At 36.9% G+C, this 16,030-nt stretch overlaps 1 protein-coding gene across 7 annotated transcripts in view; it reads left to right on the forward strand.

The window, feature by feature from the left end:
• The window catches only part of NSD3 (nuclear receptor binding SET domain protein 3), a 103,257-nt gene that overhangs the window by 23,277 nt on the left and 63,950 nt on the right, over positions 1–16,030 (forward strand). For all 7 annotated transcript variants that reach the window (XM_046648550.1, XM_046648548.1, XM_046648547.1 and 4 more), the window contains one exon: positions 11,420–12,138. In XM_046648550.1, coding sequence (XP_046504506.1) covers positions 11,464–12,138 — 675 coding nt within the window. In that variant the 5' untranslated portion in view covers positions 11,420–11,463. The remainder of the gene's footprint in view (positions 1–11,419; positions 12,139–16,030) is intronic.

Below are 16,030 nucleotides of genomic sequence, written 5' to 3' on the forward strand. Positions count from 1 at the left end.
TGTTACTATAGAAACACATACAGACTGTGGTTTTGTCGTAAACCTTGAGAAATGTTCCTTACAACAGTTCACATAAAGAAACATCTGGATCCCTTATTTATCCTGGGGTAAAGCAAGACCACCCTCTTCCACTGTGTTGTGGTAATCACATTATATTCCACTATTTTTCTTTAGCTCTAAAAATTCTAATGTTGATATATCAAGTACAATATTTGTATTTTAGTATGATTGATTATAATTGCTGGAATAGATTTGGAAAATTGATGTTCAGGCCAATTCAATTAACTATGAAAATTGCATTTTGAGAGCTTCCACATTCTGAATTTCAGATCTACAGTATTAATAACTAACTAGAGTTTTAAATAGATATGCTTATATAGGAGTTTTTGGTATCTCTTGGTCTTTTATTGGGTTAAAAGACTCTCCCCGGAAATTCGTTTAACTTCTTGCCAGTCTCTTGGGGCTTTAAGCCTTGCAGGGAAGGTTAGCCCAGAGCTGAGGAGAATCTCAGTAGTGGCTAGGTAAGCAGTTGTCAGTCAGATTTTGCCAAGGATGTTACCTGAGGAGACTATAACTGCATTTATAGTCTCTTGCGTTCTCCATGGAAAGATCCTCAATAACTCTCTGAAGCATTTCATTTATATTTAATAACTCCTTAAGTTTACACAATTTAGTTTAAAGATTCATTAAGCCCTTCCTCTGAGCCTTCACTTTGGGTTCTAGGAGCATTTGGAGGAATAAAATTACTTCCTGCTCTTAGGAAAATCACATGAACAGATTGTTTTGTGATTAATTCTAAGAGGCGTGCATAGCGTAACTTAGGAACACAGAGGAAAGTTACTCAGACTAGGCTAGAGCTTAAGTGACTACTTCTTGGAATTGACTTTCTGAGCTCAAAAGATGTTAAAAGTCAAGCAAAACAAAAAATTGTAAGAGGGCGTTTTAGGCATAGGAGATAACATTAGTAAAGGCACAGTATGAAATCATAGTGTATACAGTAATTCCCAGGAATATAACATTACTAGCATAGGAAAGGTGACTTGGGGTTGGAGCCATACGTAGAGACTTTGCTTGGAGGGCCTTATGTGCTCTGCTGGCCAAGGTGCTTCAACCTTTTCTAGGAATCATTGAAGGATTTTAATTAGGAAAGTGATGTGGTTAGATTTACAATTAAGTAACCTAGGAAAGTATTTAAGGGGTAGTTTTGTCTGAAAACAGAAGTAGGTAATTTATATGACATTGTAGAACCACCACTGATTCCCAAAAGCCTGTATAATGATATCACTATGAGGAATTTTGACATATAATAAAATATAGGGGGCCGGCCCCGTGGCCAAGTGGTTAAGTTCCCGTGCTCCACTGCGGCGGCCCAGGGTTTCGCCAGTTTGGATCCTGGACGAGGACATGGCACTGCTCGTCAGGCCACGTTGAGGCAGCGTCCCTCATGCCACAACTGGAAGGACCCACAACTAAAGTATACAAATATGTACTAGGGGGCTTTGGGGAGAAAAAGGAAAAATAAAATCTTTAAAATAAATAAATAAATAAAATGTAAAATTTTCTCTCATTGAGAAGAGACTGGTGTTAAACATAGAAAACTGAGTATATACAGCACAGCATGTAATTTTGTAAAGTAGAATCCAGAAATATGTACAGTCTACCAAAGAGAATTGTTCATTTTAAAACTTTATTGTAGTGACTTAAACTATTCATTTAACACATCATGAATACTTAATTGATATAGTTCTGCTGTTCACCTGAAACATGTGACATGCTTTTTTCCCCCACTTTGTATCTAAAATTTGACTTAGGGATTCTGTCAACTTTTCTGTTATCACTCACCTCATGAATAAATTGGTAAATAAATGAGCTGTAAAGCAGTAGTTGATAATTTTCAACTTTTTTTCATTTAAAACTGTCTGTGGACAGCTTCAATAAAATTAAGAAAAAAATTCATTGATTGATTTACTTATTAAAAAGAAAACTAGAAACATTGGTCAGGAAGAATGTGTCATAAATTGTTTGCCTGTAGTAGTTTCATTTGCTTGGAAGTACATATTAGAATGAGTCGAAGACTAGTACCATTATTTAGTTTCCTGCCAAATTGTTAATTTTGGGAAGTGGTATTGGGGAAGTGTAAAGAATGAATGGTTTTGTTTTTGTTGCTATTTACTTTACATCCTTAGGGATTGTGGGAAACGAGCTTACTTGTTAGAAGCAAACGCTGTGGAACAGAGTGCCTGTGTTTGAATTCTGCATTTACAAGATGTCTGTCTATGGGCAAGTTACTTAATCATGCTGGCCTTCAGTTTTCATTTGCCAAATGGGGATAGTAATAGTATTTCCTCAAAAGGGTGTTATGAGGAGTGAAATAAGAAATGTGAAGCATTTAGGATAGTATTGACAAAGTAACTCCTCAAATGTTAGCCATTATTATTTTGACTTTAGTAATACCAAAAAAATTAAAACATACCATCTTTATCAGGGATTTTTTAAGAACAAAGGAATGAGTTTTTGGTGGCCTGTACTGACTAATTTTAAAATTAGTGGGTGAAAAACACCTAACTTCCACATCCTGCCTGTATTTCGTGGCCTAAATGCCTCCTTGTCTAGTGAACATTGTTCTTCTCAAGTGCCAGTTATAATTGTATTGGTAACACGATTTAATTCTTAGTCACCTTCTGTTTCACAGTGTTCATATTGTTTACTACTATTTTATGAGTCTTGCACATAAAATCTTATCTTGTCTAGTATACCAAAGAGATTATAAATGCTTTTAGGTCAGAGACAGGTTTTTCACAAGTTCTGTGTGCCCAGTGTTGCACTAAATGATGATGTAGCCAATAGGTATTGAGCTCTAACTATGCTCAAGGCACTGCTCATGGATTAGCTCTTAATTCTTACCACAACACTGTACAACGTAGACAATTATGAGTCTCCACAGTTTCTGGATGAGGAAACAGACTAAGTTGCTTAAAGTCACATAGGTAACAAGCCTTGGATCTGGGTTTTTGAACCTAGTAGTTTGATTCTGAGCCTGTACTCTGAACCACTGTGCTCACTAGAGAGCCTCCTAACGCCGGAAGGTCTTAACTCTTCTGTCAGTTGGCGTGTCTGCTGTTTGAAGGCCAGCTGCCGGACTGCAGTACATAGAAAAATCACTATGGAGAGGAATTTAGTTATAGTCCTAAAATATCTTTTTTTTAAATCATCAAAACTACTTTCTTTATTGCATTATTGAATTAGGTGGAGGCATAATATGAAAAAGCATGGCTCCAATCATGCTGAGACTTTCTAAAAAATAGAACAATGTGGACCATTTGGCTTATTTGATCAGAGTATGGTGTCACTATTTAATGCAGGCTTCTACTACCTTAAGAAGCTGTAGCTTTTCTTTTCAATGCTTCTTCCAAACCCTAGCCAAATTATTTATTTTTTATTTTTTCCCAGCGTTTTACTTTTCAAATTTTCAAACCTTTAGGAAAGTTAAAAGAATATTACAGTCAACACCTGGATTAGCTAATGGTTAACATCTTACCTCCTTTGTTTTACTCTTCATGCATTGTGTTGGGTTGTTAAATCTTTTAAAATCTAGAATGGTCTTTCCACCTCTTGTTTGTTTGTTTGTTTATAACATTAGCTTTTTTGAAGAGCCCAGGCCAGTTGTCCAAGACTGTGTTTCACATTTTGGATTTGTCTGATTGTTTCCTCATTTTGAGATGCAGTTTAAGCATTGGGAAAAATACTTTGGAGATGATGATGTGTTAATGAATCATATCATGAGGCACATAATGCTGGGTTGTCCTGCTGTTGGTAATGCCGTGTTTAATCACTTGTTTAAAATGGTGCCTGTCAGATCTCTCTCTTATACGTATTTCTGTTTACAATTAGTAAGTAATCTGTGAAGGAATGAATATTTAAGCTGTCATTTCACTTGTCTCATTTTTGCTCAGAAAGCCTTAGTGGGTCTCTCTCCATTTCCTAGAATGTAAGAGTATAAGGATGTTCTTTGGTAGATACAGTAGTCCCCCTGATCCACAGGGGTATGTTTCAAGACCCCCAGTGGATGCCTGAAACCATGGCTAGTACCGAACTCTATATAGACAATGTTTTTCCTATATATATGTACCTATGATAAAGTTTAGTTATAAATTAGGCACAGTAAGAGATTAATAACATTAATAATAAAATAGAACAATCACAACAATATACTGTAATAAAACTATCGCAGATCTTAGCAACCTCAGCATACGATTTTTTTCGTTTCTTTATTAAGTTGACAACTTTCACTTTTTCACTTAAAGGAAGCACTTTACAGCTTCTCTTTGGCATATCCGAATTGCCAGCATCACTACTCTTGTGCTTTGGAACCATTATTAAGTAAAATAAGGGTTACTTGAACACAAGCACCACGATACTGAGACAATCAATCAGATAACCAAGACTAAGTGACTAGAGCAGGTAGCGTATATGGTGTAGATAAGCTGGACAAGGGGATTATTCACATCCAGGGTGGGACGGCGCAAGATTTCATCATGCTACTCAGAACGGCACATAATTTAAAATTTATGAATTGTTTATTTCTGGAATTTTCCATTTAATACAGTCATGTGCCATATAGCAACATTTCGGTCAACAGTGTCAATGGTGGTCTGGTAAGATTAGTGCCAGATAGCCTAGGTGTGTAGTAGGCTGTATCATCTAGGTTTGTGTAAGTACTACAGGGAAGGAATAAATTTCCCTCTCCCCTACTTGGTTCTTCTGGCTGGTCTAAGAATTAAATTGACATAAGTCGGATTAACAGGAGAAAAACAAAAGCTTAATAACATGTATACATGGGGTGCTCCCAGGAATACCAGTAACTCATCAAAATGGCTGAAGCTCTCACCTTAAACACCCTCCTCAGCTAAAGACAAAAGAAGATGTCAGGGGACTTCAATGGGAAGGAAGGCAGTTCACAGGTAGGTGATAAGGGGCAAACATTTGGAAAACGGGTTTGTTTGGCCACATGGAAACAGAAGAACACAGAGGGGAGCCCAACAAACAGGCTTTCCTAGGTCCCTCCCTGTCTACCACCTAGTTCATGTTATGCTGAGGTGATATAGCTCACTTCCTGAGACAGGTTTTTTTATCTGAATTTTTTTAGGCAGTTGCGAAGAGGTAGCAAGAAAAACTTTTGAGCCTTTTGTTTCTTAAAAGTAATTAGCCTAAAATAATCCTCATACTAAAGAGACACTTTTTGCGGTGGCAAATTTTGTTCCCCTTCAGTACACCCTATGATGTTCGAACAACCATGAAATCACCTAACAATGCATTTCTTATAACGTATCCCTGTTGATAAGCGATGCATTACTGTATTTTCAGACGACAGTAACTGAAACTGGGGAAAGCGAAACCATGGAGAACGGGGAACTCCTATATGTGTTTTGCAAATATTTGCTCTCTGCCTATAACTCACTTTTTTATTTTTTTAACTGTGTCTTTTGAAGAGCAAAAGTTTTTAATTTTGAAGTCCATGTTATCAATCTTTTTCTTTCATATTTCGTGGTGTTTCCTGTTTAGGAAATCTTTGCCTAACCCAATGGTTTTTCTTCCATGTTTTATTCTAGCATTTTTATGGTTTTGACTTTAGTGTTAGATTTATAAACTAATTTTAGATACTTTTTGTGTATAATGTAAAGTAAAGGTTGAGGTTCACTTTTTCCATATGGATATGCTGTTGGTTGTTCCAGCCCCATTTGTTGAAAATACTGTCCTTTCCCCTTGAATTGCTTTGGCATCTTTGTGGAAGATCAGTTGACCAGGTAACTATGGGTGTCAGTGTTTTATTTATTTTTATATTTTACAATGAGCATAACACATTTTTGTCAAACAAGGGATTAGTGAGTGAGTAAAGTTATGTTGTGGGCTAATATCACCAGAAATCTGGTAGGTAAATGGAGGTATACTAGTTATGAGCCCTTTGAGGACAGGGACTCTTTCACTCATTTACTAACTAAACAATACTGAGTGTCTAGCATTGCATAAGATATACATGGTCCCTACCCTTTTAGAGCATGCAGTTGAGTGAGGGAGATAGACAGTAAGAAAGCAAGCACATATTTGTATAACATATTATGGTAATTGCTATGAAAGAGAAAAAACAGGCTTAGTGAGGAGAATGAGCAGCGGACCTCAGAAGGCCTCCCTGAGAGACAATGGGTGTTCAGGGAGCTGGAGCAGCACATGTGAAAATCCTAATTACACAAATGAAGTTGACACGTTTGAGAAGCTAGAAAGAAGCCAGTGTGGCTGCAGTGCAATACCTGCAGCAGAGAGTGTTGGGAGATGACTTCAGAAATGTAAACTGAGGCCTGACTGTGCAGAGGCTTGCTGGGCATGATAAGTAGTCTGGATTTTATTTGAGTGCAGTGGGAAGGCATTGAAGGTTTTGTTCTTTTTTCTTTTTTTTCTGAGGGAGATTTGATCTGAGCTAACATCTGTTGCCAGTCTTCCTCTTTTTTTTCTTGAGGAAGGTTAGCCCTGAGCTAACATTTGTGCCACTCTTTCTCTACTTTGTATGTGGGTCCCCGCCACAGCATGGCTGACGAGTGGTGTAGGTCCACACCTGGGATCCAAACCCAGGAATCTGGGCCACTGAAGCAGAGCGCATGAACTTAACCACTACACCACAGTTTTGTTCTTTTGTTTTTGTTTCTTTGAGTAAACCATCTATTTAGATCAATAAATTAAATATAACTAGCAGTTCAGACATCTCCCTTATGGCCCCCTTTATAAGCATCTACTGTTCTAACAGCTATCTCCATAGATTTAGTTTTAACTTTATCCTGTTTTTGAATCTTTCTCTTTTTTTTTTTTTGAGGAAGATTAGCCCTGAGCTAGCTACTGCCAATCCTCCCCTTTTTGCTGAGGAAGACTGGCCCTGAGCTAACATCCGTGCCCATCTTCCTCTGCTTTATATGTGGGACGCCTACCACAGCATGGCTTGCCAAGCAGTGCCATGTCTGCACCTGGGATCCGAGTTGGTGAACCCTGGGCCGATGAAGCGGAATGTGCACACTTAACTGGTGCACCACCAGGCTGGTCCCTAAATCTTATATAAATGAAATCACACTATATACTATATGAATGGAATCGTTGTATCTGACTTCTTTCACTCAAAATTACATTTGTGAGAGTCATCCATGTTTTTGAGTATGGCAGTCATTAATTTTCCTTGCTGTATTTTGAGGGGTAGGCACACAATTGGATTAGTTTTTAAAAGGTGACTGGTTGTTATATGGGGAAATAGATTGTAGAGAAGCAGGAGAAGAAGCATGGAGACTGGGAAGATAGCTGTGGAATAGACTAGGTGAGGATCTTGGACTAGCATGAAGATTGAAAGAGATGGAATGAAACAGACAGATGTGAGATATATGTACTTTGGAGATAAAACTCGGGGAGTTTACTGATAGATTGGATAAGAGTAGGAGTGAGGGAAAGGGATGTATCATGATTCCCAGGTTTCTGGCTTGGGCAACCACTAGATGGAGGTTTCATTTTATTCTCATGGGAAGGACTTGGGGAAGGACACCTTTAAGTAGACTAAAAACCAAGAGTTCATTAGGTATCTTAAGATGCTTGTGAGATATGAGAGAAGCTGTCGAACAGGCATTTGGATTATGGGTATGGAATATATTGGGGGGAAAAGTAGGAAGTTTGGATAGTTTGCAGGTTATGAGGCAGCTGCCATGTAAAGAGTCCTATATTAGAGTTAGAAGATCTGAGTTTCACCATTTTATTCAACTTCTATTGGCTATGTGACTAAAGGCAAATCACTTGATCTTCTTGAGCTCCATTTCTTCTGATCTGTAAAATGAGAGTAATACTGTGCTCAGAAAAATTCATTCATACGCATTTTGGGTTGGTAGGAAAAAGTCAGATTATGGAAAGGCATGTAAGGGACTTTCTATAATATGGAGCTTTAGAGTTTCTTAGTAAGGGAATAGACATCAAAGTTTGGTTTTAGTATGCATCATCTAACTGCTGTGCAGGAAGAAGTTAAAGGTGAGAAATATCTAGAAAATCAGTTGTCATAGTTCAGGGTAAGGTGCTGAGGGTGTGGCCTGACGTGGATGTAGAGATCAAAGAACAAATCAGAAAGATTTCAAAGGAAGAAAGTGCAAGATTTGTTCAGTCACTAGTTTTATGGCTTAAAGAAGAGAGTGAAGAATAATCATCCATGAGCCTGAGGCTTCTAGCCTAGGAAGCTAGGAAAAGAGCGGAAGCAACAACAAACCTGGGGTAGTCTGAAACGAAGTCTGAATTAGAGAAAAGATGATGCATTCTCTTTTGAACCTATGACTTACGGTTCTAGTATGGTTGTCTTGGATAGTCGGATATTCTCTGGCAGTGAGATATTGTGGAAAAGATCACAGGATTAGAAGTCAAGAGATTGATTCTTTTTCAGGCTTAATTACTAATTAGCTTTGTAGTCTTGGAAAATTCAGCATCTCAAGTATTCAATGTTATCTTAAAAAATGAAGCTAACACCTGCCCTATCAGCCTTACAGGATTGTTTTGAGGATCGAGAATGCATATGAAAACACTCTGTAATTGTAAACTCCTATATAGTTGTAAGATGGTAAGGTTATTTTTATTCTTAATTCAAACTAAAATGAAATATTTGGTTCTTGGGCGAGAGAAGAGAAGAAAAGGTGGAAAATACCAAACTTCTTAAAAGTTTGTGTTCGAAACTAAATCACAAACTTTTGTCACTGGATGTATATGCCTGAAAGCCTCTGTAGACTGTAATTTGGGAGACTAATCTGGAAGCTGATCTTGTACACGACAGTTATGAGAACCAAAAACACAGGTTGCATCTTGTCAAATTTCAGTATTTAACTTCAACTTGGAACTTCGAAGAACTTTTGAATTCCACCTGTACAGTTGTCCCATGTGTTTACAGAATTTTAGAACATACTTTTCTTGTGTCTGTGAGCTATACATTTTTGCCAAGGGTCAAATTAGGGTAATGTTTCAATTCTTAAGCTATATATAAAGAAATGATTTCTAACATTTATCAGCATTATCAGTATGGTATGCTGGTTAGGATCAGAGACTGTGAAACCAGACTTCCTGGATGGAATCCCAGCTCTGTGCATTTGACTAGCCTTGTGCATTTGAGCAAGTCATTTAAGCTCTCTGTGCCTCTATTTCCCCATCTGTAATGGGAACTAATATTAATACCTACCTGAAGGTTGTTAGGACGATTAAATGTAGTACTGTATGTAAAGCACTTACAGTGGTTCCTGGCACATGCTAAGCACTCTTTGTTAGTTGTGGTTATTACAGAATAGTTAGTTGTTACTTTGGTGGTGACCAAGGAATAAAGTACATGAACAAAAGAAGCAACTCCTCTCAGAACTTATAGCTGAGGGAAGTGGAAGTGGTATAGTGGTAAAAATCAGTGTCTTTACAGTCAGACATGCTTAGATTCAAATCCTAATTCTGCCCCCTTTGCTTTGTGGTTTAAGCAAGCCACCTAAGCCCTCTGAAGCTCAGTTTCTTTCAACCATGAATGAGGAGTCACAATGCCTATCTTGCAAAGTTGTTATGAGGATTAAATAAGACAGTGTGTAAAGCGGTGGCCCAGAATAGATGCTAAAAAAACGAGTGTGCTAACACCCGATTCCACTGTACAGCAGTATGGGCAGTCTGATTTCCTGTACACTCTCGTATTCATTTGTTTGCAGTCTTGGAACTTCCAAAATTCTTTCCATTTGCTAACAGCAGAATAAACAGCAACTGTTTAATTGGACACACCTTGAAAAGTGTGTTGTCAGTTTTTGTTTCCCTCTTCCCTTTGCTCTTTTGGGTTACTTGATATATCATTATGGTAAATCCTGCTAGACCCAAAATAGTAGACATTTTTAATCAGTCATAGAATTAACTGGGCTATAGCCTCAGAATCCTTCACGGAATTCCAGCAGCTACAATCAGTTCATCAGACTTCATACAGTAGTGAAATCCTCTCTGCCTTAGAGCTTTCTAGAAGAAATGTTTATGGGATTATCAGAATAATATCTGGACTCCCCACTAATCCTCTGTCTCAAGATGTGGGCTTATCAAACATTATGACAAAGCAGAGTGCTCTTAGAGCATTTCCTAACAGGTACTTATCTATATTATAACATTGTTACATAATGTGGGCATCTTTAGACACCTCCTAGAGGAGATGCAATAATTGTAAGAGTATAATGCAATGGCTATAATGCAAAGATTATAACACAATGACCCAAGCAAGAGTGTGCATCAGAATCAGCTGGAATGTGGTCTTAAAATACTCATGCTCTAGGCTTCATCATACATTTATTGAATCAGGTTCATCGGTAGATGGAACTTGACATGTGCATTTTGTAAAAGTATCCCAGATGATTCTGCTGTATATACCACTAGTTAAAAACAACTAGATAGTGGCAAGAGTGTAGAGAATCAGGCATCCTCACACGCTATTTGTATGAATGTAAATTGATACAGTACAGCCTGTAGGACAGTTTTGCAGTATCTGTCAAAATTTCAAATCTGTCCTATAGAAAGATATAGTTTCAAGAAAGTTTCCTGTATTCCTGTTTATAATATCCAATAATTGTGAGCCACTGAACGATTGTCAGTACACAAATGATTAAATATCTTGTGCTGGATACCACAGTTGTTTACTATGCGGTCATCTAAAGAATGAAGTATGGATGAAGATTATCTATGCATGCTGATGTAGAAAGATATCTAGGATATATTGTTAAGTTGAATAAGCAAGTCATGGAATAAACGCTATTTTTAAAATTTTACATGTAAATATATAGAGAGAGATTTGGAAGAATACCCAGCAAACTGTTTACAGTGGTTATCCATGACATAAAAGAATGGGAATGATGGAGGGGGAGAGGAATAGGCCTTTTTACTTTTGTATTTAAAATATTTGCAATAAGATTTTATTATTTTTGTAATAAGAGAAAGAAACACTGGATAAAACATGAATGATTTAAAGGAAGTTCGTATGGAACCTAATTTGTATGTGTTAGGACACTGCTTATTTTTCAAATACCAGTTTTAACCTGAGACTTACAATCTATAATCTCTAACTTGGGAAACAGAAAGGAACATCAAAACTATTTTGCATGCTTGCAAAGAGAATAAAATTTTGTTACCAAAGTTATTGTGAAAGTAACTGAGAGTTTTAAGCAGATAAGCGTTTAAGATATAACGTATTTGCCCTGTATCAGAATTATATTGACTATCTGCTTTAAAAATATTTGGTGTCTATGCATAGCTGGATATGAAAATTGGGTTCAGAATATTTTAGTGTAATCCTTTTTCAATTGATTAGCCGCTAGCCTGTGAGGATATTAACACCTTTTAATCTCCTCTTTTAAAACTATAGGCCCGATGAGAGAAAGGGAAAGTTAAGGATGCTGGAGCAGAACAATGGATTTCTCTTTCTCTTTCATGCAAGGGATCATGGGAAACACAATTCAGCAACCACCTCAACTCATTGACTCCGCCAACATCCGTCAGGAGGATGCCTTTGATAACAACAGTGACATTGTTGAAGATGGTGGCCAGACACCATATGAAGCTACCTTGCAGCAAGGCTTTCAGTACCCACCTACCACAGAAGATCTTCCTCCACTCACAAATGGCTATCCACCATCAATCAGCATGTATGAAACTCAAACCAAATACCAGTCATATAATCAATATCCCAATGGGTCAGCCAATGGCTTTGGTGCAGTTAGAAACTTTAGTCCCGCTGACTATTACCATTCAGATATTCCAAACACAAGACCACATGAAATTCTGGAAAAACCTTCTCCTCCACAGCCACCACCTCCTCCTTCGGTACCACAAACTGTAATTCCAAAGAAGACTGGCTCACCTGAAATTAAACTAAAAATAACCAAAACTATCCAGAATGGCAGGGAATTGTTTGAGTCTTCCCTTTGTGGAGACCTTTTAAATGAAGTACAGGCAAGTGAGCACACAAAGTCAAAGCATGAAAGCAGAAAAGAAAAGAGGAAAAAAAGCAACAAGCATGACTCATCTAGATCTGAAGAGCGCAAGTCACACAAAATCCCCAAATTAGAACCAGAGGAACAAAATGTAAGTTGAAACATCTTTTTGAAAAATTTTGTAATATTTCACATTTACTGGAAGTCCAAGAGGTATTTTTCAGTTTTTAGCTCTTCAAATATAAATATCTCTGATAACTTCTTTCTTCTAATCCTTAGCAAGGAGTGTGGGCTGTTAGAATAGGTGCTGAGTAAATATTTGTTGAATAAATGGACATGATTAGAGTGGAGAAATATTTTTAAAACATGGCACTTAAGAATCTTGCTTCTTATGTTTCTTTGTCTGATAGCCTCACTTATTTTTATTTGCTTATAATAAACTCCTGGTTTCTGAAGATGAAGAGGAAAGGCAAAGAGAAGATCGTTAATTATGTTGGTTTTTCATTATTTTAGACTAACTTTTCCAGTGGAGCTTGGATGTAACACTCATTACTAATATGTTTGAACAGAATAACCTGAAGTAATAGTGGAACTCTTTTCATTAAAATCAGAGTTAGTATTCATATATATTGATTAAAACTTCAGGTGGAGTTTTCATAAAAGTCAGCCTTCATAGGTAACTTAAGATACATGCTGCTGAATTTTTTAATATCTCTGGGATTTCAGTATGAGTTTTCTTAATAAGAAGAGGTATGTAACAAATCAATTCTGGCTTGCATGGAGAGTTTTTAGTTAGTATTCGAATACATGGTATGAATTGAAGCTGTTTCCCAGACATTTATTGGGAAGAAATGAATATCTGTTTATTTTTGTGACAGTTGTCTGCTTTTATATCTGGTATGCCTGAATAAGTTAATTTATTATCTTCTTTTCAAAGAAGTGTTTACCTCTTACCAACTCCCCTTTTCCTTTGTAGCTGGGTTCTAGTACTTCATACAACTCAAATGTGATCATCTTCTAGAGTAAAGGTCATACTGCTTCTGGACTCTCACAAGTCCCAGTGTGATATTTCAATATGTTTTTCTCATTTTTCCACAGTTTTCTTATTCATTTAACAAATATATATTGAGTACCTACTGTGTGCTACACACTTCTCTAAGAATTGAAAGTAGGGCAGTGAATGAAACGCAGAGATGCCCACTTTCAGGGTGCTTATATTCTAGTAAGAGGAGCCAGAAAATACATAATACATCTGTACATGCATACATACATGTATGAGTTCAGAGAGTGTTAAGTGCTGTGAAAACTGGATAAGGAGATAAAGAGAAATCAGGGACACTTTAGCTATTCTGGTGTCTTAATTCTGCATCTGTAAAATGAAAGCTTTAGAATTAAATGGTTTCTGAAATGTTTTTAAATTCCTGTCATTTATTAAATGCCCCCCACAGACCTTAGCTCACATAATCGCTACCTTAGCTCACATAATCTCTTATACTGACTGTTAATATATAAGTGAATAAATGGAAGGAGAGAAGTTAACTTTTTGCACTCCAGATACATTCACTGTAGCATTTCTTTCCTAGACCTGCAATGAAAATATACATGATGCACTATGACCCCTGGCAATCAAAAAAATGCATACAACCTGAATTTGGTTTTAGCCTAGTTCCTGAGAACTGTCTTATTGGCTTATCTTGCTTTTGCTCTAGAGAATCTGGCAAATAGGAGAATATCCAATTTTACTTATTAGGCTAGACTTTTTGCCTGTATTGAGACATTGAATTTAAAATATATCTCAAAATAGTAATCAGGCTGGAAGCACTTAGAGGCAGGTTAAGGCAGTCTGTTTATGTTTTGTATCTACTTTTTGCTTTATTGGAATCTAGGAAGAAATTTCAGTGCAATGGTATTTCTAGTAGTTACTTCGCAATGAGGTTTTAAAGCCAGTTCTGTCTTTGTTGGATTATCTGCTATGTATGGCTCTTTATATCACTTAAAATTTCAGTTAACTGTTATATCCAGGGATTAGAATAGTTATATAATTTGAGGGTTTTAGTTCATTTTCTTTATTGGTAAGTCACGTGGGGCATAATTTAATATTTCATTATTTAGGATCTTACAACACCTTGGGATAAAAGAATGTAAATTTGACTGGATGTATAAATGTACAAAGTGGCATTGATTGCACTAAATACTACCAGGACCATTGCCTGAAACTTGAGTTTTTGGGGAAAATCTGGGCGTTTTTCTTGTTTCTTTCTCTATCTCCCTCCTTCTGTCTCCCTGCCCCCTCTCTCCCTCTTCTCATCCTTCTCTTCCTTTCTCTCTCTCTTCCCTACCTTGCCTCCTCCCTTTTCTTTCAAAGAAATAATGTGAAGAGCTAAGTTCTTGTTAAATGAATTTTTATTGATTAAAATTTTATCACACATGGGGGCAATTATCTTAAGAGATGGGTGCCACGAAAGTTGTCCTCCGTCCTAATAATAGAACTTTAAAGCTAGAGCTCCAAGGCTCTTGCTTGTTGTTAGTGTTGTCCTTTTGCCAAGCTATACAGATGACTAAGTAATGTACAAAAATTAACCTGTTTTGTAACTTCATGTGTTTTTTAATTGGTTTCCCTTAACTTGAATATCTATTTTGCTTCCTTCAGGACAGTTTTTTTTAAGTGTTTTAATATTTAATACCCTTGTGCCTCCTGGTTGTCACTCAGGGTTCAAGCCCTTGGTGTTAGCACTGTAGAGGGCTTAGAAGCGAAAGAGCAGGCCGGGACTCTGCTGACGCCACTGGACAGCTCCCTCCCCCGGACGCCCTGGGAAGCATGCTGAGAGCTGTGTGCCTGGCGAAAAAGTTTGAAATGATTGTCCTCAAGCTGGATTTATATGTATACACACACACACACACGTATATATTTGTTCCTTAAAAGCCCACTTATAGATTCTTTTTTGAGCAAACAAAATCTCATCTAAATACACTTCAAGGTTTCACTCACTACTTTTTTCTTTTATTTTTTCTTCATAGTTGATCTACAAGTATTTCCTCCCAATCCTGAGCTATTTGGTCTTCTAAAGAGTGGCTGTTATTTGGAACAATCTAAGTATATGTTTTCAACATTGAAAATGTGTCCAAACATCTAGGCAGCAGGAGACCTGAGATCACTACTGAAATTGTATATTTTGTAAAGCTGCTTTAGCTGTTTTTCCTCCCGCCAAATTAGAAACATGTGGAAATGTTTCTGGCGTTTCTTCCTTGGCAGGTGTAATGCCTCAGGCATGTGAGTGTAGGCCCTGTTCAAACACTGGTCTTCCACCAGTCCGTCAGTCCGTCAGTCCGTCAGTCCGTCAGTCCGTCAGTCCGTCAGTCTGTCAGTCTGTCAGTCTGTCAGTCTGTCAGTCATTGAGATTATTCACTAAGGCTAGTCTCCTTAACTCCTAGCTTGCCGTTTTCACTTACAAAAAGCCCAACAGCTGGTTCGGTCCCATTAGCACTAAGAGGTTATATTTGGTTCTTTAGCTTCAGAGTATTAGGTCTTAAAATTCTTAGAAACTGTTCACATGCAAAATGTTTTTTTTTGTACAGACATTTTAGTTTTTAAGATTACAAACTTAAGCAGTTATTCACAAAGTAAAAGAAAAATGCACCAACAATTTATTGCCTTTAAAATTTTCTTTCCACCTTAAATGTTGATATAAGTTTTCGGTTCTTTTAGAGAACACAATTTTGCTTAATGTTTTGAAAATTATTATGAGTTTCAAACTCTGCCAGATTTGATGCATATTATTCATCTTAATAAATCTTTTAGGTTTTAATGAAATTACTAGAGCAAATTTTTTAAAGGAACATTTAGGATAATGTAATTTTATCTTAGCTGCTCTCTTAACATATTTTTTTCCTGTTTAGGAAACTTCTTATGATTCTTTCCTGGGATATAGGTCTTTGTATGTGGGATCAACTAAAAATGTAAAAATGTGGTATATACCTATAAAATCATGTTTAGAATTAGGATTACTCAAACACTAAGGAGAGCTAACTCACTGTCATCTTTT

Source organism: Equus quagga, chromosome 22 (genome assembly GCF_021613505.1).
Source record: "Equus quagga isolate Etosha38 chromosome 22, UCLA_HA_Equagga_1.0, whole genome shotgun sequence".
Classification (NCBI taxonomy): Eukaryota; Metazoa; Chordata; class Mammalia; order Perissodactyla; family Equidae; genus Equus; species Equus quagga.